Here is a 24,186-nt window from a genome sequence, read left to right as displayed (position 1 = left end):
TAGATTATGGGTCACTGTACGTAAGAAGAAATATAAAACCTTAAGAGGGGTTCAAAAGGTGCCTAAACTTGCATATATTTAAAGGAAGGAAATTGCTCGGTGTGATTGCAGCCATAGCCACTCACTTGGTATGACAACTAAAACCAAATATGAAGCATATTTGGAAGTCTTCCTAATTCTTTTGCTGCCAATATCCAAGATTGACACTACTGGAAAACTAAGAAGCACTGACACAATTCCACAGGTGTTTGATTTTATTTTCTTCTATAAGGCACTGCTCTAGAGTAACCTGCTTGCATCATCTTCTCTAAATAATTAAATTATATTTAATAAGCAGTGGAATTGTCAGACAATAGTGGGGGAAAATGTTATCAGTTGGTAAAAGAAATAAACATTTCTTTAAAAATACCAAGATTTGGAATACTAGTCAGAGAATGTGTGTTTACATTCTTTCACCAACTGAAAAAGCCAGGAGTGGGTTAAGCCAGAACTGAAGGTGCAGAACAGGAACAACTTGAAACGTGGAAGAACAAGAACCAGAGAAGAAACAGGAGCATCCTGTTCTCTGCTTCCCCACTGAGAAATCATCCAGGAGAGCAGCTTTGACTGCAGCCCCTCCTCACCCGACAGGAGAGCAACTCAGCAAGTCTCACTGGTACTGCTTTTAATATCATGTCTCAGCATTGCTGACTGGGCTGTGGGGAAGGCTGTAACCAGCTCCATCACAAGCCAAACAGAAACAGGATCCAGAGCAGAGCTACTGCTTCATTTTGTCTACATTACTCTGAGAGATACCTAAGGATGCCTCTCCCCACAAGAAACTCACACTCTGCAGCAGTTTCCTCAAGGTGCACACGGCAAGTGGAAAGGCAAAATATTAAAATAAATCACAAAAAAAAGTGCACACAGCCACCAATCAACAACAAAACCATACACAACCCCCAATGAACCACAGTGTACAAACTCACTATAACAGCACTGTTGCACATCTAAGGTTTTTAAAGCACTACACTTTAATTGCTGTTTCTTGAGACAAAACTCATCTCTGAAGGACATACAACAATCCTCCCTCTACAGCAGAAATAATCACCTTGTTTGGACTCTGGACTTGGCAGTCGTGTCAGTTTTTGCACTTTCCGCACCGGCCTGGTTGCTTTCTTCTCTTTGTTTCTCTCACTAGATTTTCCTTTCACCGTTGAATCCCCTAAAACAAACAAAAGCTGTTAAGTGATATCCCACAGGGGAGAAGACAGAATAACAAGCTTGCTTTAACATTTGAAGAACTGGAACTCAGAGAAACACAATAGAATTCACTGACTTTCCCAGATTATATACCCAGATCAATGACTTCCAGTCCAGCACTTTAAAATCCTCATAGCATGGGAATTTTGAATCAAGGGCTGTTTACCTATGCACTGGAAGGCAGTGAAGCCACAGCAAGGCCATAACAGATCTTTATAAGAAGTTAATTTTCAATTCTAAAAGAAATGTTGGCAGTTTAACATGAACTGCTGCTGGTTCTCTTCTGCTACAGACAGCACATTTTACTGCTCTGATGTTCCACAAGGACATGTAATTCCTGAACACAAGGCCTGATGCTTCCATATTAATGCATGACAGCACATTCAGCACATCGGGAATTCTGTGGCCACTGCTACCACTGTTTTCTGGTTCCTCTTCTCTAAAGAATGTGATCAGACAACATAAAACGACCAAGATGCAACCCCCTATATGGACAGATCTGAAGCTTTATTTAGATACCAATGCAAACATTTACAGCCCTTAATTTCATGTGAATCCACTCTCTGATGGATATCCACAGGAAGGATCAGAGGCAGAAGAAGAGGTTATATTTCAAAGATGTAGGAATGGAATTTTAGGAGTCTTTATTACCCTTAGCACCATTTCCTTACAAAACTTCCAGCTGCCTTCAAGGCTGACAACAAGAGCAGGTAAGACAATCAATGCACTGAAGTTAACTTCCTCCTCACCTCTTTTAGCAAGAAACAGCCCTTTCCTGACTCCAGGGAAGTACAGGCTGCTTCCCACCATGCTCCTATCACAGCAACTTTGTTCTAGTATGGCAAATCCTGAACATCTTTGAGACAAACTTACTGGAAGCCTAGGGTCCATACAATATCCTTTAGCCCAACTGCTATACAAAGATGAAGACACCCTGTATGGTCTTCATGGGTTTTATTACACATAAAAATCTTATTGTTGTAAAGAACAGTGCTGCTGTAGATATCAGTGATGTAACAGATTATTTCAGCACTAGAGAGAAAAGAGCAGCTCTTATACAACTCACTGTGCACACCCAAAACACCTCATAGTGTAAATTTAATACAGAAGTTAATGCACACATAGATAATCTGACAACCTAAAACCACATTTACAGTATATATTATGTGCAGCACCAGTGTTTGTTTACTAGTAGTCAGCTGTTCAGCAGAATCTTTTCAGCTCAGAAAGGAGACACGTTCCACAACAGCTGTTCTACCCATGGCATCAGGACAGGAGTGTGGATCAACACACACACAGCTCCTTCCTTTTGCAGGCACTGACACATGATCCAAATGCCTTTCAATTAGATCTCTTCAACGAAGCTTTCTTAAAAATTGAATGTATATAAGCAGCTTGTTATGCTTGCCAAAACTAAAAAAATAAATGCCAGTGTAGATTAAAAGCCTGTGGAAATTTGGTATTCATTTCACAGACTGATCTGAATGTTACATCTGCAAAATAATTTTACTGAAAAGGAGCACTTTTCTGAACTATTTTTTAGTGAGTGATTCTATAAAAAGTTGTACAAGGAAAAAAGACAAATTGGTTTATTACTACACAGGTACCTACAGATTTTAATCTCGACGCATTCTCCTTCAGTCTTAAGTGTTTGAGCAAAGAGATAAGTTATTCTTAATAAGTAAGCTCTTACACTGCAAAACTAGAGGTTCTCTGGGGATTTTATTTTCCATTCCCTTCTATTTTATTCACCTGATCTCTTCCCCCTCCTCCAGCTCAGTCAGACAGAGGCAACTCAAGCTTACAGCACTCCACTGTAACCAGCCTAGCAAATAAAAAAAAAAGCACACAAGGGCATCCTACTTCAGCTCACCCAGAGAAAAGAGCTGCCAATGGTACTGCAGTTTTCCAGAGTGAAAGATGAATAAAAATTGTGTCTTGGAGCAGTACATTTGAAAACAGAAACCAAAAGTGAGTTTTGTCCTTTTAACCAGGAAATTGTACTCATTCATGCAAACACATATTAAAAAGCCACAAAATTAAACAGAAGTTATTCTAATAGAGACTTTTCTATTTTCCTGTTTCAAAGAGATGCCAGTACTTGATTCTTTTCAGTACTGGTTTTCTGTTAAAAATATTTGAATGAGAGAATGGGGAGATGGACTTCTGTTGTTGTTTTAGTGTTCAGTAAGTTATTCCTCCTGTGGAGAGACATATAATATATTTAGCACTCATTGCTTCAATTTTTTGTTTCCATGACTTTGTAGACTTGTACAAAATATATTTCTCTGCCTCTTGGAGTAGGTTGTGTGGCTTAATCAATTCTACTTGAGGCTCACCTTTTAACTGGAGTGCAATATCCCTGTAAAGTTCCCGACTAGCACGAAACTCATCCGCATGCCAGATCTTTCCATCTGGAGCACGAATCCTTGTTTCAGCAGGATTGAAACCTGAAAGTAAACGATTGAAGGGTTTAAATAACTCCATAAAATGTAAATACAGCTTTGTTAGGGTGGAAGGGATGGGAAACTGCTAAGCAAAAAAAGGAACTACGTGCATTTCTAAAGCTAAATTAGAAGAAAGCAATATAGCAGTCTGCCACTTGCTCACAGCTGAAAAACGGCAGACTGGGTGAGGAACAGATTACTAAAAATGTGAAAGGCTTTTTCAATCAATACAATGTTACTAAGCTCTGAGACCACAAAAAAAGTTATTGCAATCAACACAAACACCAATACAACGAGCTTCTTTTTATAGTAATTCTACAAAGAGACAGGAAAAATTTCAAAGGAATTCACACTTCTGTAAATTAGCAAGAATTTCTTTTTACTTGTGGTCTGTGATCAAACCACGTTATTCACCCCCATATTGGGGGAGAGCTATGAGCCAGGTCCATGCTTTGAAATGTTTCTCGGTGGATTAGCTCTGCTCCCTCACCATGTACAGCCAGCAGGGAGGGGGTCTGCACCTCCATACCTCTGTATGACGGAGCAGCAGGCACAGCCGTCACCTTCCTGACCTTGGGTGTCACCATGCTCTCCATGTTAGTGACCACGACAGGTTGCTCAGCATATCCCAAGTGCTTTCCTCTGCCACTGAGCTCCTCAGAATGCTCCCACTGCTTTCGGATCCTCTCCTTCAGCTTCTCCAACTTGGCATCGTGCTGCCGCTGTTTCAGGATTTCCAACCTATGAGCACTGCAAATACTCGTGGCAGAAGGGGAAGACACCTTCAGTTCACTGTCCTGGGACGCGTTACTCTGAGAAGCTCTAGGGCTACTCTCATCTCCCCTGGAACCACTGGTTTTTTCATCTTCCAGTCTTGGAGGTGCTGCAAGCCTAAGAAACGCCTCGTTGCTCTGCAAGGCATCAATGGTTGGTCGGTCATTCAGGTACCTCACGACGGTCTCGTCCGCAGCAGAAGGGAAGGGGCTGTCAAAGCCTCTGCTGTGTCGATCCCGCTCGTCCCGCTCGTGTGCCAGACAGGCTGGGAGCTCACTCTTCCCTTCTGCTTCACTCAGCTCCAAACCAGACAGCAGTTGCTTGGCCTCAAGCTGGCTAGAACTGTTATAAGACAGAGAACTATATATATCCCTGATGTAACAGAAGGGGAAAGAAATTCACCGTCAGAAACGCAAATGTAGGAGACCCTCAAACTCAGCAATCAGCACATTCATCAACTAAATTAATGACTTCCTCTACCTTGGCTCTACTTTAAAGGCAAGTTCTTTTAAAGACTGAACACCTCACATTTAATAGTGAAAGTCTGACAAAACAGAAAGAGAACTTCTGTTCAAAATTTCATTTGTTGCACTCTCTGAAAAGAATTATATACAACGTTGAAGACTAGAAAATCAGCAAGCAGTAATGTCACCCTTCAATTTAAAAGAGAAAAGCCTTAAATAACAAGTGTAGAACTTAAGAGAAGCATAATTAGTACATGAGCTACTCAATTAACAAAATTGACCCTGATCAGTCTCACATGCAACAAGGAGGACCACCTCACAGCTGACTGAAGCGGTGGAAGAAGAGACAAAAACTTAGATGTCAGGATAATAATCATCTTCTATGGCCTGCCCTGTGTTCTGTGCCACTTTTGTTCCATGAGAAGCTGTTCTTGTAGGAGTTTCTCACGCTCACAAAAACAGAATGTATCTTTAGTACTAGCTGTAGTACTACTAGTACTACTCTTGCTCCACACAGTCTTGGTAACGCATTTGGGAACATAAACCAGAGAACTAATGAAACAAAGCTGGAAAAGTACAAGGAAGTAGTCTTTTTGGTTCTTATTACTGAAACTAAATACCTATCAAACCCATCAGGTCACTAATGCCACAGCCATGCCACTTGATGACCTGTCTCCATTCCAAAACAGTTGACTTGAAACTCATATTCACTAAATAAAAAATAAATTTGTAATATTTACTAAAAAGTCCAAAACCACATGCTGTCATGTGGGTGGGTGATGGGAGGAAGCAAACCAATTTTTGAGGAGTTATCAAAAACACCACTATTAGCTGAAATCTAATCTTAGCATGTTTTCCTTCAACAGTCAGCTGTCCCAGCACTAACCTGTATGAAGCCAATGGTTCACGAAATTCCACACGACTGCATTTTTTCACATTGCTTTCCAGAGTGGTGGCTCGAAGAGGGCTGCGTGAGGACTTCTCCTTGCTTGATTTATTTTGGCTGGAGGACCGGGAACCTGAAGCAGAAAACAAAGAATCCTCTATGTATCTATCTCTCCAGAAAGAGAAAGCTCCTGGGGCTGAATAACTGACATAGTTTTTCTTGGGTTTGAGCAGCTCTCTCTTTCTACAAGCTGATTTAACAGCTAGGGGCAAGGCAGTAAGTGCTTGAAACAATGACCATACTTAAAGAGAGATAATAATGATTAAAGATTAATTATAAGTAATTAAATCTGTGAAGTTGGCTGTGTTGCCACTAGAGGTCGATCTGTCTGTTCTTCAGTAGCACACCACCAGAATGCTCTTAGTAAATAAAATGAGGGCTTATTTCCCATAAGCAAATGCTCTCCTTCAATCAGACAACAGAAGCACCAGATTCAGCAAACTTCTTACCAGAGTGGGATAAGCACTGCTCACTCACAGCATGGGGCAAGTCCTGTCACCCCTTCTACCCAAGTGACTGGGATAGAACACTCTCCTTCCTAAGCTCAGGGAAGGAAACAATAGTTTCTCCTGGGCAATTAAGAGTTTCAGGAATAAAGACCACAGGCAGGAGACAAGCTGGGGGCAGGGAGAACCCAAGTTTTCCCAGAATGCAGTGGCTTTATGCTGCCTTACAAGCTCTCTCCTCAATAATACATACTCTTCCTGCTGCTCTTCCTGCTGGCACTAGCAGAGGGCTTCTTGGCATCCATGACTGAATCGAACACAGCCGTGCTGCTGGGAGCTATTTCCAACTTGTTCTCTATATGACGTAGCTAGAATTGGAAAAGAATGCAAATTAGAACATTGTTTTCTATTTTTAAGCTACATTTTTATTTCCCTCCCAACATGACAAATTTTTCCTTTTTCATGATGAATCAAACTGCAGGCAAGAGCAACTTCACAAGGCTGACACTGCAAAACTCTATGGTTTTATGGCCAGAAATTACTATTACATTTTGTTTAATAAGATTATCTAAATTAGGTTTTGTTGCATAGTTTTGTTCTCTTAAGTAGGCTGTTTTGAAAAAATTAATAATAACATGCCATTCACAGACCTAATGCTTGGCTGGAATAAAATATTAATTCCACTTGAAAAAAAAAATCTGTAATACTCCCTTATAAATGGAGCATGATACAAATTCCACAAGTAAAGCCCCACACTGATGCTCAGCTACTGAGAAAAAAGGGGGGCAAGGCTATGGGAAAGAGCTGAATTCCGTGAAAACCTGAACTGCTTGGCCTCACTGAAGCCAGGTTTTAGAAACTACTACATCTTCTTAAGCACCTAAGTTAATTCTCACAGAAATACAGCAACTCCAATGCTCAGAATGGAAAATTATTAAATACACTGGTGTTGCCCAGTTTCTGACTCGTTTGAGCAAGCAATGGAGAGCTATTTTTCCAAGTTCTCAGAAAAATGTGACATCACCATCTTGTTAAATAAAAAGGTATTACTACTCTCCAGATTAAGCTTGCTGTGCCAAAAGCTTCTCCTTGTGTGCAGAAAACTTTTTCCAAGATACAACAATGTTCAACATCTGCATACTCCAACAGCATTGTGCTATTTACAACTTGCTGAAGAGATAATCACTGAGTAAAATAATACTTGGGCTAAAGCTTTTGTAGCCACTAACTGACTTGAAAATGAGTAAAAAAAAACCCCAAACTAAACAACCCCAAAGGAAAAAAAAAAAAAAAAAGTGAAAAAGAAAAGATACTTACAGCAGCCTTAGTCTGAGAAAAAGAAGCCCATGCTGCAGTTAGATCTTCCAGGGCAGAAACAAAGAAATTACATTCTCGTTAGTACATGAAAAACAATAAAATAAAATGTTGCTTCAAAACAATTTTCACACGCTTGGTAATCAAGTTCTTTCCACAACACAGTTCCAGCCTGTAAATCTCCTCTATGACAGACTGTTATCAGTCAAGGCTCATCTTAGCAAAGCTATAAAGTATTTAATGTAACATATTATATGAGTTTACTAAGTTAGGTTGAATGCATGATGCCACCTGAAATCAAAGCCACCACATATAATAGATGTTTAGAAGATAAAATGAAGCTGGTTATCTACCCCACCATAAATACTTTATACTTTTCTATTATACTATAGTTTAACTACCTTTTTTTTCCCCTTCCATTTTCTTCTTCAGTAAACTAAGCATGAATACATGGTCACTGAAAGACTGTACTCAAAACTCAAGCTCCAAACAGCAGAATTATGAACAGTAATCTTTCTGAACTGTACACCCTACAAACAAAACAGAAATAATGTTTGTGAACAAGCAGGAGGTACTAACTCAAGCCTTTTAATCTAAACAGACAGCACCTACTTTATAAGCAATTGAGCTCAGGAGGATGTAGTAGTGTTTTCCTCTATAAATATTTACTTCCTCAGTTCCCCTCTTCTTTTGTTTCTAAATGTTCTTAAAATCTAATGGTTTATAAAACACAACATCTGTGCGTCAGAATTATGGAGAGTAGTAGTAACAGAGAGTTGAAAGAAATAATCTCTTCCTTATGGTAAAAAATCTGCCAATTTCATTTCAGGCAACATGCAACAACACAAAGGAAGAGTGAGGTTAGGGAAGCAGCACAGAAACAACTTTGCTTTGACTTCTGGAGGTGGTGCTTCTTGTCCACAGAACACTACAGCTTCAAAAAGTTGGTAATTATAAAAAACCTGAACATACCACAGGAAACCATCAGCAACAATGTTCTCTTACAGATAAAATAATAATCTTTCAGTTTTCTTATACTGGAGATCATATGATTGATCTTGAACCACAGGCTCAGCACACAACTCAGCTGCTCTACAAGACAAGACCTTTCTTCCTTTCAGGCAAGAGTTTTACAGGGAAGTACTGTCAATTTAAATTTCTTCTGCCCCCTCCTTTCCTAAATTACTGTAATCCTAACAGTAAAAAGCTAAATAATTTCTCCAACTAAGGGAGACAGAAGTGCTGTAAAAGTCATCCTAGTGGAGATGCAGCGCTGCTATTCCAGTGTCTTCACCACTCTGAACTGAGCAACTGTCAAAAGGCTCTTCCTCACTTCCTTCAAGACAGACCCAACAGTTCCCAATTTCTGTTCCTGCATTGCTCCTCCTCTACAGCACTTTAAAAAATCTGTCTCTGTGCCATCTTGGCAACCATATCCCAGGCTGGCAACTGCTAATGCAGATCAGCAAATACTCCAGAGATCAGAGTACAAAACTGCTATCTGCAAAAGGGAAGCCACAGAACACATGCTCTTAGCTCCTAAACTGAGGCAGGAGAATGCTTTCTGGAACAATTTCCCAACATTTCAAACAGCTCATGACAAAATATCTCCCAAAACAAGGCAGCAGAACAGAGAAAATCCTTACCTCTGGTAGAATCCCTGCTTTGGTTATGCCTTGGATTTTGTAGAGGCACCTCATTAGACTTGTTGCTCCACATCGTGTCAATTTACCTAAAAAAAAAAAAATATTAGTCACATAAGAATCAAAGAGGTATAAAACAAAAGCAAATGTATCTTAGTCTAAAGAGAACATAACCTTGATCTTTATGATTGATGTCCACCTCATCTGATGATTTCAAACCTCCATCCTGACCAAGGTCAGATAACCAGCATGAAAGCACAGATGTGGTCACAGCTTCCTGCACAAACCACGTAACTCCATGGATAAAGAAGGATTTGATTTTGTTCTCTGTCATAAAGAAACACTAACTTGATAAAAGGAGGCCCAGAGGTCAACACAATTTAGATCAGAGTAACAAGTATTACAGCAAGTCTGATGAAGTCCACACTGCACACACAGGCCTAACAGAGACAGCACCACATGGTTTGAACCTATAAATGCTTGGGGAAAATACCCACAGTGACAGAATGAATGTGTCACTGATCTCTGTAAAAGGAAAAAGCACAGCAGAACTGCATGGCAGGACACTAGAGTCAGGAAAAAAGACAAGGCTGGTGCCACTGTTGTTGTCCTGTGAACTTCAAAGGTAAGACTCACAGTGAATCTAGAATTAAAATGTGAACTCCCAACCACTATCACCAAAGCAGATTTTATAAAGAAGGAAATGAAAAAAACCAACCAAACAACAAAAAAAGGACCCAGCACATGCTTACTGAGCTGTCTTCATACCACACTGACAACACTTCTGCTATGGAAAGAAAAAATCAAGTGACCACAGAATTCCAACAGGAAGTTCTAGACCTCTGAAAGAGTCATAAAACCACATTTTCCTGTCTCTTCTATCATGAGCTCCCAGACGTAATTTTCCTTATTTTTTTGACTGCTGAAAATTTCTTTTGCTCTCACTTCCCTAAACTGTGTGCCACATAAAAAAGGAATCAAATATAAAGATCAATCTTCTGGTAAAAGCAGAGGAAAATTAACACTATCCACTACTTACTGAAACAGATTTTTGCACATACATTTTGTGACAAGGATTTCCATCATATATGGTTTTAAGGATACTCACAGTGACCAGCAGTAAAGTTTGGTCTCAGATTCAGTCATAAATCCTATATTTATAGCAGTAAATTATCCCAAAAAACTGCTCTTATGACCCAGGAAAAACTATCAATAATAAGAACAAAGGTCTTCAAAGGACTTTTAGTTGTGACTTTCTTTGATGAGTCCAAGTAAGTGTTTGAAAGAACACTTTGAGGAAAAGGCATGTAAGCTTCTATAAGTAGGTACAGAAACACAAGTCCACAATAATGCAGAAATTCCAGAAAGGAAGGGTGGGTATGTTAGTTTTTAAGTATCCAATAGTTATGGGCATCAAGCCAAGTATAGGTAGAAAATTCTGCTTCTAGGACAGGTGGTGAAGAGCTCATACATGCAGAACAGCACTTTGAGCCTCACATAATTCATGCTGCAAATCACAGCACTGCCCTGCTCTGGAAATCATCCAGCTGATCCACTCCATCACCGGAGAAAAGAGCTGTTGGGCTAGAAATGTAGAAAATAAATATTAATAAAAATGAGGGAATTTTCCAAAGAGAATTGACTTTGAGAGCTGCAGAAAATACTGTATCATACCAGAATCAGTTTCTTGCCCAACCACATACATAACAAAACCTACTCGATATGTAAATTTAGCATATGATAACTTCTAGGCAAACAACCATCTATTAAAGGATTAAGTATCCATCTTTTTGTAATTGCTTGGGATTTGTTCTTATCATTAGAATTATTAGTATAGATAAGAAAACTTCATCAGGGACTATAATTGTTCTTTCTATTTTACACACACAAATCTCTATAGTTTATTTTAGGATGCCCTGCAAATGTAGAATTGTAACCCACTCTATGTGTTCCTTAAATCTACATGAAAAGTGCCAGATTAAACAATCTGAAATTGCTTGTTAATAGCTTTCATGCTGACATTGAAAACTGCCAGTCTGAGCTGAACAGAACTCATTCAGACAGTGAAACACTTTAGAGAACACCTGATATAGTGCACACTGTACCCAGCGATCAGCACACGTGTGGGACAGTAACAGACACCGAGTTATTCCCGCAGGTGTGTGCTGATGATCACCAGTGATCAATAATTCCACCTCAACTCCTTCGAAAGTCTCTACTGCTCCTCAATAAAAGGCCATTCAACCTCTCCTCCAAGCCGGGAAGAAATCAGAAAGCATCTTGCTGTACTTATCCTAATGCACACCAGCTGCAGGACCAGCTCCAAGTGCAAAGTTCGACCCTCGCTGGCAGCAGAGCAGCCCCTGAGATTCGCTGAGCAGCTCTGCTTAACTCAGGTTGCTGCTGATTGGAATAAAAGACACGTCAGAACCGAGCCCTCTGGAGCTGTCTACAGTTTCAGGAAGGCAACACTGCAGTAGTTTTTGGTCCTGATGTCATCATAATTCTGAGGGTTTGGCGTTTAGGTGTCCCTCTCCCAATCTTTTGGAAGGATGGGAGAAATTTATGAGCTTTTCAAAAGCCACATACAAATAAATTATGTTGACTCCCATAAACTGTTGAATTCCTACATATTACTAAAATAACTTCTCTCTATTGCTGCAGCTTACATGAATAAGCAGCACTCTATAAAAAATTGTACAATTTTTTGTACAGTTCAATACCTTGCCTCTGCAAAAAGTTCAACCAGACAGAGAAGACTCTTTACTGTTACCGAAACTACAGAAAGGGGTGGGGAATAAAAAAGAAATAAATCCAGACACAGTTACCCTGTCTGTTTATAGGACTTGCATGCAGGGTAATAGACCAGTTAAACATTAAAATACATTGAAATTAATATTGATCAGAGAATAATACTAAACAAAAAGTTACATGAATGAAACTGAAATTATTTTAAATTATATTTTCCATCAACACAAAAGTTGTGTCAAAGTTCCGTGAAAAACTTCTAGACAAAATACATAAAAACTACATTCTGAAATGATTGCCTCAAAGAGATCTTGTTCTGCTAAACTAAATGATCCATCTCTATTTAATACTGACCTTAAACAAAGAGACTGAGCTCAAAAGATGAAATGCCAAAGAACTTCTGAGGAGACAGCACCGATGGCAAAAGGTTATCTGCAGGCTGGAGAAGGCTTTGAGAATCTTAAGATAGTTGGGAAAAAAGGTGGAAGACTGCAGAATCAACAGAACTAATCTGATGGTTATTGGATTGCTCACTGGGAGACACAGACATCCTACACAGGTCCATTCAAGGCTGATTTGCCAAGCTCCTCCTTGGGTGAGTGATTAAGATACAAACACCATTGTGTTCTGACATTTCAATCCCACAGCAAGTGCCCATCTCATTCTTTACTCACATATCAAAAAAAAAAAAAAACCAAAAAAAACAACCCAACCACAAAAGAAGGCACAGCAGAACTGCTTCAGATGAGGACCTAAGAGGAAACACGAAAGGAAACAACACACTCCACACTATTGGAAGAATCTGGACAAGGGGACGGATATAGGACCTGACAACCACTCTCTTCAACAAACACTGCTCCTACAAGAAGACACTGAAGAGAACTGACAGATCAGAAAACGCATGAGAAAGCACCGGGAAGGAGGAAACGGAAACAAAGAAAAAACCACTGCCACATAAAAAAGGAACATGAGAAACCAACACATGTATTACTAAACATACCAAGGATGGCACTGAAAAGTACAACAGACAGCAAATCGAGAGGTCAACACAGTTAAGAGTACAGCACTTTAGAAAGAACGGGAGATACGAAAGCAGAATATGCTTAGCAAAGATACACAAAAATGTGAAGAGATTAAAAACAAGAGAGGGAAAAAGAGAAAGAAAAACTGTGAGAGAAGCAGCATATAAAAAGGAAGAGTATGAGAAAGGTAGGAAAGTGAGAGAAATATAGTGAACTTTTGAGGAGCTGGCATAGAGAGCAGAAAAAAGGAAGACAAGAAATGTGTGTATTGTTTCAACCGTGAAGTTTTTTCAAATATCCTCGGTAAGGTTTCTTTGCTTAGTACAACAGACATGGTAAGAAAATAGGAAACTCAAAGTCATGGCACTGGAAGAAGGAAACAGGAGAGGAAGCTGAATTGTGCAGATTCAGAGAAGGAAGACCATGTGAACAAGAGATCACCCACTGTTATTTTCACTAACAACTAGTGGTTATGGGGAAAAAAACCCAGTATGCACAGGGAATAGTATTCCTCAAGACCCTGTTTCTTATAAAAACACAAGGGACACTAAACAAAGGGACGCCACAAAAGAAAAGATGAAAGTTTGCTAAGAGTATGGAAGGAAACAAGTTTTCAACATTGACTTCTATGGGACATTCCCAAACGTTTTATCCACATAGTGGCAGATTTTGCTACAAACTGGGTACACAGTGTACAAGGACAACATTTCATGCAGTTAAAGCAAAAACAAGGCACCAGTTCCAGTTAAAGGAGCCATCTTTTCCTTTCTTTATGCCTGGATCTTTCTTGCCTTATTCAGGCAGAAAAGTCAATGGGCTTATGTTGTAAAGTGAAGTGAACTGGGAGTCTGGTACAGGCTAGGAGAGTTTTGCCTGTTCTTTTTGCTTTATTAGCTTTATCTATGTCATACTATAAGCAACACACAAGCAGAATGAGAAGGGATGGAAACACCAGGGAACAGTGGGGTCAGTCTCAGTCCTGGAATGGCTGTTGCTCCCCAGGAGCAAATGTGAGAAGCTGCTCTTGCCTTTGCCTTAAGGAGAACAGTGGGACTGGGGAAAACAAGAACCATTCCTCTTCTTCTTACCAGTGGAGATCCCACTGGAGCTCAAGGGCACCCTGCCCCAGTTTGTCCCACTGCACACACACCTCACACGCTGCACACTTGTCTAGGGAGGAAATGGACACAGACACAAATAATCGGCTTTCAGGGCTGTTTTTCCTGTTTGCAGAAACATTTTAAGTTTCCATGTGTAAATACAAAGGTGCCTTTTGAACCTTAAAAGACCCTCTGGAGCTCCTGTCTGTGCAGCTGAAGCTCTGCACTGCTGGCAGTAACAGACAAAGGGGGACAGGCACAGGCAGACCCAGTCGAGCAAACAGTTTTGCTGAGCCAGTTCACTGAAAATGATGGAAATTATATTTAAAGATGTCAGAAACACTTTGCATGTCTTCTCAAATACCACAAAAAAACAATTTATTATGATGTGCTTGAGTCTGGAATAAAAATAACGTTAATCTACTCGTTTTTCCGGAATCCAAGTTCTTACCATACTGCATTACTCATTTAAATGAAGGCTAAAAATATCCATAATACATTGTTCTAAGACTCTTTTGGTTATGTATATGGGCTTTTAAAATGTTTTTTTACAAGAGTGACATATTCTTTCTTTGGCCAGAGAGTATTTTGAGGAAACTTTGCCTTTCAACACTATCAGAGGCAGGCAGTGTACTGACCTTCCTCAGGACTGAGGACAAATTCCAGCACAACAAACAAATGCGTGACGTGTTTGTCCAAAAAGCTCCACATCTCCAGAATCTACAGCTGACACCGCAGAATGAGGCAGGTCCTCCCTCCACCTTCTTCCAATGCTCATTTATACAATCAGCTTTCAAATGAAATGTAAAGGAAGCGAACACCAGCAATGCCCAAGGAGCTCATGAACGTTGGCTGCTCTGAATGATCTAATTTTAGATAATATTCAATATTTTGTTTTGTAATACAAGCAGTATATATACCAGAAGAATTCACATTCCAATCATCATTACTTTGCAAAATAATTAAAACAAACAAACAAACAAAAGCTTCATAAGAAATAGAAATTAAATAAAATTTGATCTGTCTTAAGCTAGATAACAAAACAACTTCAGGGATACTAAGGCAGTACAAAGAAAGAGCAATCAAGATACACCATACACTTGCAGATAGAAGAGCATTTAAAAATTTCAAAGCATGTGTCACTACCTCTAGCTGTTAACCAGGAAGATAAATGACATAAACACACATCCATCAAATGTCAAAAAACTCAGTAGAAAATACAAATATGAGTTCTATGATTAAATCACTGGCACCAGTCAGCTACTAAATTTGCATCCAAACTATAGTTAAGATTTTTCTATAAATGAAACATTTCTGAATCGGATTCTTTCCAACTGTATGCTGAGAATGGACATTTACCACATCCTTTCGCTATGAAAAGACCTGGCAACTTGCAAAAGTGTCTCTGCTTCATCACAAGTGATGGAGGAGTGATAAGAAAATAAAACTGGCCCTAAAAAGGGACTAGTGGTTCTACTGAAAGCAAAATGCATTGAATGTCTTCCTCTGCTGCATCACGTGCCAGGAGGTACTCTGAGGAAAGCTATTGAAATGAATGTTGTGACAGCTAGTGTAACTTGATTCATTGTTCGTGAAGAAATCAGAGCACAAAGGCAGAGAATGCATCCATTTATTAAAGAGATGCACACAAGGGTTTGCCTATCCATTCACAAGTTCTGCATTTTCTTTGACTTCAAAGATCTTAGCATTTATGACAGAGAAGAAAATACCCCACTTTCTAGAACCAATAAAGTACTCCTGCATTTTCTTTCCTCGGCCTTCAAAACAAGAGTTCGTTCACTCGTTCCACCTCCAGTTACCAGAAACTGCACATTAGGAGATTTCAATTCTTGCAGCCCATAATAAATCCCCATTCAGCAGAATAGGCACAAATTCTTGAGGTCCTGTCTCATCTCACAAGAACACTCCACTGTGAAGGAGTCTTCTTAGAACTTACAGGTAGAAGTACAAGAACCAGAGCTGTCAATTTTGAGAGACAGCAGCTTTCCACCTCTCAACACCACCACGGACAGAGGAGTAGAGAAGCAACTCCATCTGCAGCTGTGTCATCTGCAGGGTGACTGCTATTTTCTTTCAAAGCAGAATAAAGTGCATGAAAACTTGAAGAAAAAATGTTTCAAATGCCACATTCTCACCTTTGTTGCCTCTGCTCAGAACTGCATTCAAAAGGAGCACCTAAGAAGTGTCTCAACAACGCCACAAGATGTTCAAAAATCCCAAACACAAAAACCTCATGACAAGCTGAACAGTGACCACCAGATCTGTTTCTGACCTGGAATTACAAAGGCAGATACTAGGACTCTGCTAAAAGACTTTTTCTTGATCTAGCTAAACGTAGCAATAAGATATTTTCTTGTATTTAAATAACACCATCCCTTAAAAAGCTTTTCTGTTTCAGTATAAGAACTCCACGTGGTGCACTGCCATGGATGTGACTTAGTGAGAAATTCTGCCGTCAGAGAGAAGGGCTCTCAGGAAGCCAAACCAGCCAGAATTTCTGTTAGCATTCACTAAGTTTCAATTGACCTGGTAAAATTGATTAGTTCATTTCTTTGCTCTATTCTTTCTCTAGCATATTGACAAAGGTTTCAGACTTAGGCATACAAGTAATTTTATTCTCAATGGAGCAGTCCATTAAAGCCTATTATATCATTAGCACAATGATGCACATCTATCTTCCAAGCACTTACATCTATGGATAAATTTTACACTTCTGTTCTAATCCAGCCACATGCCTAATTTATTGACTGTGCTGGGAAAGTTTTCTTTCTGCACTCAACTACCCAAGTCCTCCTGTTGTCATTACTGTAGCACTACACCTGATCTCATATTAACACTCATATTGATTTGAATAGCATGAATTAGTTTGAGTACATCAATAGCAGAGTTAAACAGTTCTCCTGTCCTGATAAAAAGGTGGCTTTCTGATGTAAATTTTCAAGGTGGAGTTGAGCAGATTTAGCAGCTCCACAGCGATGAAGGAATCAAAATATTCCTTACTACCTTCTCTAGCAATCATGCCACTCTGTCACAGATGCGATGCTCACCTGACTGCATCACAAGCCAGTTCAACTCACTAACCTGGCAGAAAATTACTAATTTTTCTTTTATGCTGAGTTTTCTTTCAGTTTATCAGGCTGCTGCCAGTCAAAGTGGGGGAGAAAAAGCAGCAGCAGCACATCACAACATCCATGTTATGTTGTACAGCTTCACTCATCTCTCAGAGATGGCAATACAGAACAGATCCAGTGCTGTGTGCACTGACACTTCTGATTTCAAACCTAACTGGAAACACATTAATGGACTGCAGCCTCAGCTGAGCACTTTGAAGTCAACGGGACTAAACACATTAACGACTTTATCCACAAGTCTGCTTGATACAAGGAAACTTTTACAGCAGAAAGTAGCTGTATGTCTGGTAGAGGGGTGAAAGGATATGCAACGTTCATTACATCCAAGTCAACAAAACCATCAGTACAGATGTAGCGACTCCAAGATTAGATTCTTTCATTTAAGAAAATTCATTTAAGGGATTCATTTGCTATGGTGACACAAACTGCCAATAAAGTTATTTCAAGACATAAAAGACATGATCCACCTTGGGACTGGTTTATCAGTACAGCGTTCAAACCTGAGCTATGCACCAAAGCTTCGTAAAACAAACCCACACAAACAAGATGCTCTATAATTTTAAAATCACTTTCTTTTTGTCACCACCACACCCAGCCTAGGCAGCCTACGAGATGATCCATGCCCATCAGCAACACAGAATCACAGAATGGTTTCTGTTGGAAGGGACTTTAAAGATTATTTACTTCCAACTCCCAGCCAAGGCCACCTTGCACTATCCCAGGCTGCTCCAAGCCCCATCTAACCTGGCCTTATACACTTCCAGAGACTGGACAGCCACAGCTCTGGGCAACCTGTGCCAGGGCCTCATCACCCTCACAGGGAAGAATTTCTTCCCAATGCCTAAGCTAAACCCAGTCTCTCAGTTTGAAGCCATTCCCTGTTTCCCTACCTCTATAGTTCCCAACGAGGAATCCCTCTCAGATTTCCTTGTAGGTCTCTTCAGATACTGACCATGCTGTGAGGTCTCCATGTAATCTTCTCTGAACAGGCCCAATGTTCTCAGCCTGTCTTCACAGGAGAGGAACTCCAGTTCTCTCACCAACTTTGTGGCCTCCTCTAGACTTGCTCCAACAGCTCCATGTCCTTTCTGTGCTGGGGACCCCAGAACTGTACACAGCACCCCAGGGGAGGACTCATGAGAGTGGACCAGAGGGTCAATCACCTCTCTCAAGATGCTGCCTACACTCCTTTGGATGCAGGTAATTTCCACAGTACCCTGGCTCCTTGCAGAAATGTGCTATTACTACAAAAATTAAGTTGCTCTGCCTAGTGGGAGTAGGCAACCTTCTGTTTAAAGTAGCGTCACTCACACAAACCAAAGCCTTAGACGGTTTACAGTGCTCACCTGGCCACACCCTCTGCTGTATTTAATTATCTCAAGCATTACCTAATGAAACTGTTGCAGCAACCAGAACTATAGCGAAGAGACAGTAACCGTGCAGTCACAGACACCGTCCGTGCAGACAGCCTGAGAACTTACATACAAAGCAGTGAATCCCTTACAGCTCCACAGGTTTGTCCCACAAACACTTTTGGTCACCGTACTTTGAGTTTTCAAATCACTACAACAGCTGAAGCAGCTAAAGATGACAAAAATCCCCCGGCCCCCAGAAACGACAGAAAGTGTTACATTTTCAATTTCAAGACAGTGGATTCTTCATCTACACAATGAAGCTATCTGACAGACAAACCTCTACCTGCAGACTTACCCAATATGCCGGGAGATGCTCGGCTGCTGAGCTACAGCTTATATCCAGAGACAGAAACAATGAGAGAATCAGAAGATCGTCAAGGTATGAAAAGACCTTTAAGATCATCAAGTCCAGTCATTCACCGACTGCATCCCTTAAACCACACCGCCAGATCCGGACACATCCTAAACACCTCTGGGAGTGGAGACTCCACCACGCCCCGGGTAACCTACTCCAGTGCCTGACCACCCTAACTGTGCCACAAAAGCTACACCGACAGCAGGCAATATACCACACAAAACTGCACCCATAGGAAAAAAACAAAAACCAACACAGTCATACTCGTACAGAAGCCTTTATGCCCCCAACAGACACAGCGACTGGCACCGATGAAGTCAGAGAACGCTCGGGGCAGATGCTCCCGGCGATGTCAGGAGGACTTTGAGCGGGCAGACACTGGAGCGATGCCGCAATGCCGGAGCAGGACGCCCTGGCACAGCACAGGCACGAGCAAAGCGCACATTTAAACTTTAAAAGCGCCGTCCCGGTGCTCGGGGCGGCTGCGAGGGCAGCGGGGGCAGCCCGGTTCTGTTTGTGTCCCTCCACAGAAACACCCGGGGTCGGCGGTTTCCCCCACGACGCGAAAAGACAACAGCGAAACGGAGCACCCCAACCCTCTCCCTTCATCCGCCACCCCTCGGTACGACAAGCAGCGGAAAACAAATCAAAACTAGAAAAAGAAAGAGACTTAACGGGTGAAAGCGGATGCCGCGGAGACGCCGGAGCCGGGCGGAGCGGCCGAGCCAAGTGACAGCCGGCAGCTCCTCGGGCCGGGCCCGCCCCGGCCCCACCTCGCCCGACGCCCCGGCGGGGCGGCACCGCCGGCCGAGCGCGGCCTGGGGCGGCGGCGCGGGCCGCTCCCGCCGCCTCCTCACCTGGTGGAGTCCCGCTGCGCCGGCGGCAGGTCGCGGCACATCCCGCGGAGGGCGGGCGGACGGAGGGCGGCTCGAGCCCGGTGCGCGGCCCGTCAGCGGGCCCTCAGCGCCGCCATTACCGGCCCGCAACTGACACGGAGAAGCGGCGGCGGCGGCGCACCGGAAAGTCTCGCGAGAACCGGCCCGCCGCCGACCTTCCCAGCATGGCGCCGTCCCGCCGGGCCCCCTCGGCGCCGGCCGCCATCTTGGGTGCGGCGCGGCTGCCCTGCCCTCCCTCAGGCTCGGCAGAGCTTCGCTCTCCAATGCTTCCCTCGAAGCTTTTCTTTTTCCCCTCACAGTTCTACAGGCTCGACCTGCCGGGTCAGTCCCCTTTGCGTTTTATATGCAGAGCCCTGGGTGTTGGTGCAAGGCCAGGTCTTGGCAATGCTAATTAAACCCAGCGCTGATGTTGGCATTCCTGAAGCGGCTCCAGCCGAAACTAGGGCACCGCTTTTTAGTCATTTGTGTTCATAACTAAGTCATCTTTAGAAAAAGAATTTTTGTTTTGTTTTGTTTTGCCAATGAAAGCGTCTCCAAATTACACTCTCCCAAATTTCAATTTAAATAAACATTTGCAGAACTTCAGAGACATGACTGAGTACCACGGGCTTCATTTCACTTTTAACACTCATTATAGACACGGAAGAATTTGTTAGTATACTGACTTCTAATGCATGGATTCCAGCCCGAAGATGCATTAAAACCACCCACGCTTCAAAAATAGGTCTAAGATATTATCCAGCTATAGCAAGATTATTTCCACTGAAGAAGGAAAGTTATTAGAATAGGAAAAAAAGAATTTCTTCCTACAGTTATTTTGGGAATGTTCCCTTCAGGGCCTGTCTACAACTTCCCCAGTCTGGTTTTCAGTCATTAGTGTGATTGTTCGGTGCCAAATTTCTTGGGGGAGCACGGGGGTGGAGAGTTATCTACCCCAAACACTAAAGGATCACAGTAACTACTGGAGCTACTTATTTCAGTGGGGTTTTGGTTTGTTTTTTACTTCACTAGAAGGGACTAACCTATTGTTGCATAGCCTCTCCTCTAGTAAATGGTGGACATTTTGCATGTAAGTTATTCCAGTATGGGAACATCACAGGAAAAACAGCCTAAATACTGAGAGATTACAGCTATGAAGTTTAGGCAATGCAGAATTTAATCACATCACAATTATAGGGTACTCATTTAGCCTTAATTTGGGGTCTTTTACATATACAAACTAATTAGACAGTACATTTTCCTGCATAAGCACACCTCCTTTGAAAGAAGAGGTAAGCTCGAAATGTCAGTGGTTAAACCTTTAGAAATTATTTTACTTTGCCAGATGAGGAGAAAAAAGCCTGAACATGGAAAGACAAGCAGAGCTCCAGTGGGAAAGAGCAGTAAGTAGTGCCAAATTCCCTCCGGAGTCCTCAAAGAGCAAACTTGCTGCTCCCAAATGCAGGAGACTGTAAGTAATAATAATAATAATGGCAATTTCAGTCAATGAAAACAATATTACTGCAATGTATGGAAGCCTTGATTGAAGACTAGAGCAAATGAAATTATTACATTCCCCATCATCACATAGTGTTTGTTTAAATTTACTGCGTAATATTGCTGGACTGGCAGCCTATTTAAATTATTCAGCACTTTCGTAATGTACTGCCTCTTTAATTATGCTTTTAAACATAGTTTCTCTTTTCTGCTTGGAAGCAGTTAGTCTAGTTTCACGCTCCTCCTCCTCATCGCCAGGCAAACTAGACATCACATCAGGATTTTCTCAAATCATTTGTTTTCAGCCCAATAAATTTAAAAGGCAGCGTTCCTGTTCTGGTTTTGCTCTTATTTGTTCTTTGTATCTGCCAGCGGAACCTTTAGATGACACTTTCAGAGATTCCCCTTGGAGCGAGGGGAAAGCTCTGACGGGCAAGAGAAGAGAAAGAAAAAGAGACACCCTCGTGGAAAACGCAGTGAACCTTGTGAAATTCTCGGCGGTCAGAAATAAAGAAACCGTTTACCTGCAAACAGGCACAGCTGAGGGGCCGCAGGAGTTGAACACTCTCCAGCTTGGACGAGCTCCCTAGAGGGAAAAAGCAGCGGAGGGAACAGCAGTGAGCGCTGCCCCGGCACTGGAGGTGGTGCATGGAGACTCACAGAAAGTTAGAAGTAATGAGCCACATTCTCATCTTTCACTACCTCGGTTATTGCAGCTTCAAGAGAGAGAGGTTTGGAAAGTTTTCCACTTCACACTGTTCTTGCACACCCCTGCTAAAATTAGAAAGGGGCAGCTGGCTCCTGCAGCCAGGAGCCCCCAGACTCCCTCCTCCCTTTCCCTGATTGACGCGGCTCCCGAGGGCCACGGAGGAATTTGGGGCAGGGTGCTTCCACCTGTTGGACATGGAATGAGATTTTCCAGGCATACAATTATAAATCCAACTGTCAGGAGCTGACAATAAAACAGGACACAGGACAGCTGTGAGGACTACAGGACACTCCCCTCCCTTCTCTGCACTCCTACGACTTTGCAGTCCATCTGACAGCAGAAACAATGCATGAAACATTGTTCTCTTACAAAATAAAGGCATCACTTCAGATTTCTTCTCACAGTTTTCCAACTGTACCGCAGGGTCCTAACACAGAATCTGGCAAGTTGTTCATATGTCATTACATCCCCCCCAAAACCAGATTTTTTTTCCTAAATACAGCATAATGGCAATTACACTGCAGATGGTGCATACAGCTCTGTCCTGTACAGCAAATAATTTTATGCCTGCCTTAACATGGAGCTCTCACCTTACCTTTAGCACTCAGTTTCAGCTGGACTTTCATTTCAAAACAAATACAATTTTCAAAGGCAAAGATATGAAAGCCACCATATTTTTTTTTTTTTAATTTTCAGAAACTATGATTTTGTTGATGTGAAAAAAATGGAAGGTAAAAACTAATTCCTTTTTCCAAACCTGCTTAGCATGCTCCAAATTCAGCACAACACAGCGTGACTCAGAGTAGGGTGTGAGAGACAAGGTAACAACAGCTGGGCCAGTGCTTTGTTCTGGGTCCCTTTCACAACATCCAGTGCTGAAGGCAGTAGGTGTTTCCATCGTGCAGGTGCCCACAGGTGACGGCAGGAGAGGGGCCACACTCCCCCTTCCACCTGCAGCTCCGTCTGCTCACAACCCCAGGAGCACTTTGACCATTTCCAGTCCAGTTTGCAGAGTGCTGGAATTCTTGTCTGCAGCTTGGTGTGTAGCTGGTTCAGCTCCCCTCTGTTCAAAAGATATATTCTACTCAAGTTTTGTTGGTTTTTTTGCTGAAGGCCACAGAAGAAGAAAAATCCCCTTCTTGGTCTCAAGGCTAGATCTGGTGTCTTTGCTCTGTAAAACCGCATTTTTTCTGTCACAAACTAATTTCTTCATCTGCTGACAGTCAGGGACACTTCAACTTCACAAGTGAGATTTCCCCAGAAGGAGCCAAACTATTTTACAGTTTGGAAAACATCAAATGACTCCGTTTGCCCGAGGCAACGAAATAATTATACAAGGAGGATAGTAATCAGCTGCCTGTGAGGAACACAGACAGACATTACTCTTCACCTCTGGCTGAGTAGGAGTTGCTTAATAAGATCTGCATTAAGTACCTGTGGACATTTAATGAGAGCCTTTTAAGGACAAAGCCACAAAAAGCTACAAAAGGACCTGCTGCTTCAAGAGCAGGAAGAGTCTTCGAATCCTGAGCCTTTCCCCCTCCTATGGAAGGAGGAACTGACTATACTGCCTTGTTTTTCACCTTTTCAGACTAAGCACAATATGTTTGGAAATACACCCTTGTAGGCTTTCCCTACAGTTCACAACAGCAAAAAGAAAACTGATTTTCCTTTGGCTAGCACAATAATAATCTGTAGTTTCCAGACACCTTCCTATTTTCTCTTGGAACCATAAATGTAGCCTATAAGGAAGGGAAGTTTTAGAAACAGAAAATAACCTCTATTAAATACGTTTTATTTGTATGCATGTGGAATCTCCTGTCTTCATATCACAATTTTATCTTTTTCTTTTTTGTGGTGGCCAGTTCTGGTAATTCTTTTTTAAGTTACTTTTCAGTAAGACTGTCCCTGCGGTCAGTTCACAGTGCACTAGCTCGCAACACCAAAGGTACAGAACGTGCAGCTAGGAGTGGAACAAGAATGAAGTCATCCCTTTTGTCAGCTGCTGACTCTTGTATTGGGCTAATGAAACAAGTG

General features: G+C 41.7%; 1 protein-coding gene across 1 annotated transcript in view; it reads right to left on the bottom strand.

Moving 5' to 3' along the window:
* Positions 1-20,057, bottom strand: part of CEP350 (centrosomal protein 350) — a 70,340-nt gene extending 50,283 nt beyond the window's left edge. The window contains exons 1-8 of the mRNA XM_066324737.1: positions 19,926-20,057; positions 9,280-9,365; positions 7,637-7,680; positions 6,573-6,687; positions 5,814-5,946; positions 4,219-4,835; positions 3,582-3,692; positions 1,091-1,204 (exon numbers count right to left, since the gene is read on the bottom strand). Coding sequence (XP_066180834.1) covers positions 1,091-1,204; positions 3,582-3,692; positions 4,219-4,835; positions 5,814-5,946; positions 6,573-6,687; positions 7,637-7,680; positions 9,280-9,352 — 1,207 coding nt within the window. The 5' untranslated portion in view covers positions 9,353-9,365; positions 19,926-20,057. The remainder of the gene's footprint in view (positions 1-1,090; positions 1,205-3,581; positions 3,693-4,218; positions 4,836-5,813; positions 5,947-6,572; positions 6,688-7,636; positions 7,681-9,279; positions 9,366-19,925) is intronic.
* Positions 20,058-24,186: the final 4,129 nt, after the last annotated feature.

Source organism: Sylvia atricapilla, chromosome 9 (genome assembly GCF_009819655.1).
Source record: "Sylvia atricapilla isolate bSylAtr1 chromosome 9, bSylAtr1.pri, whole genome shotgun sequence".
In the NCBI taxonomy this organism is placed as follows: Eukaryota; Metazoa; Chordata; class Aves; order Passeriformes; family Sylviidae; genus Sylvia; species Sylvia atricapilla.
The sequence above is the reverse complement of the archived record's forward strand: the minus strand, read 5'-3'. Positions and strand labels throughout refer to the sequence as shown.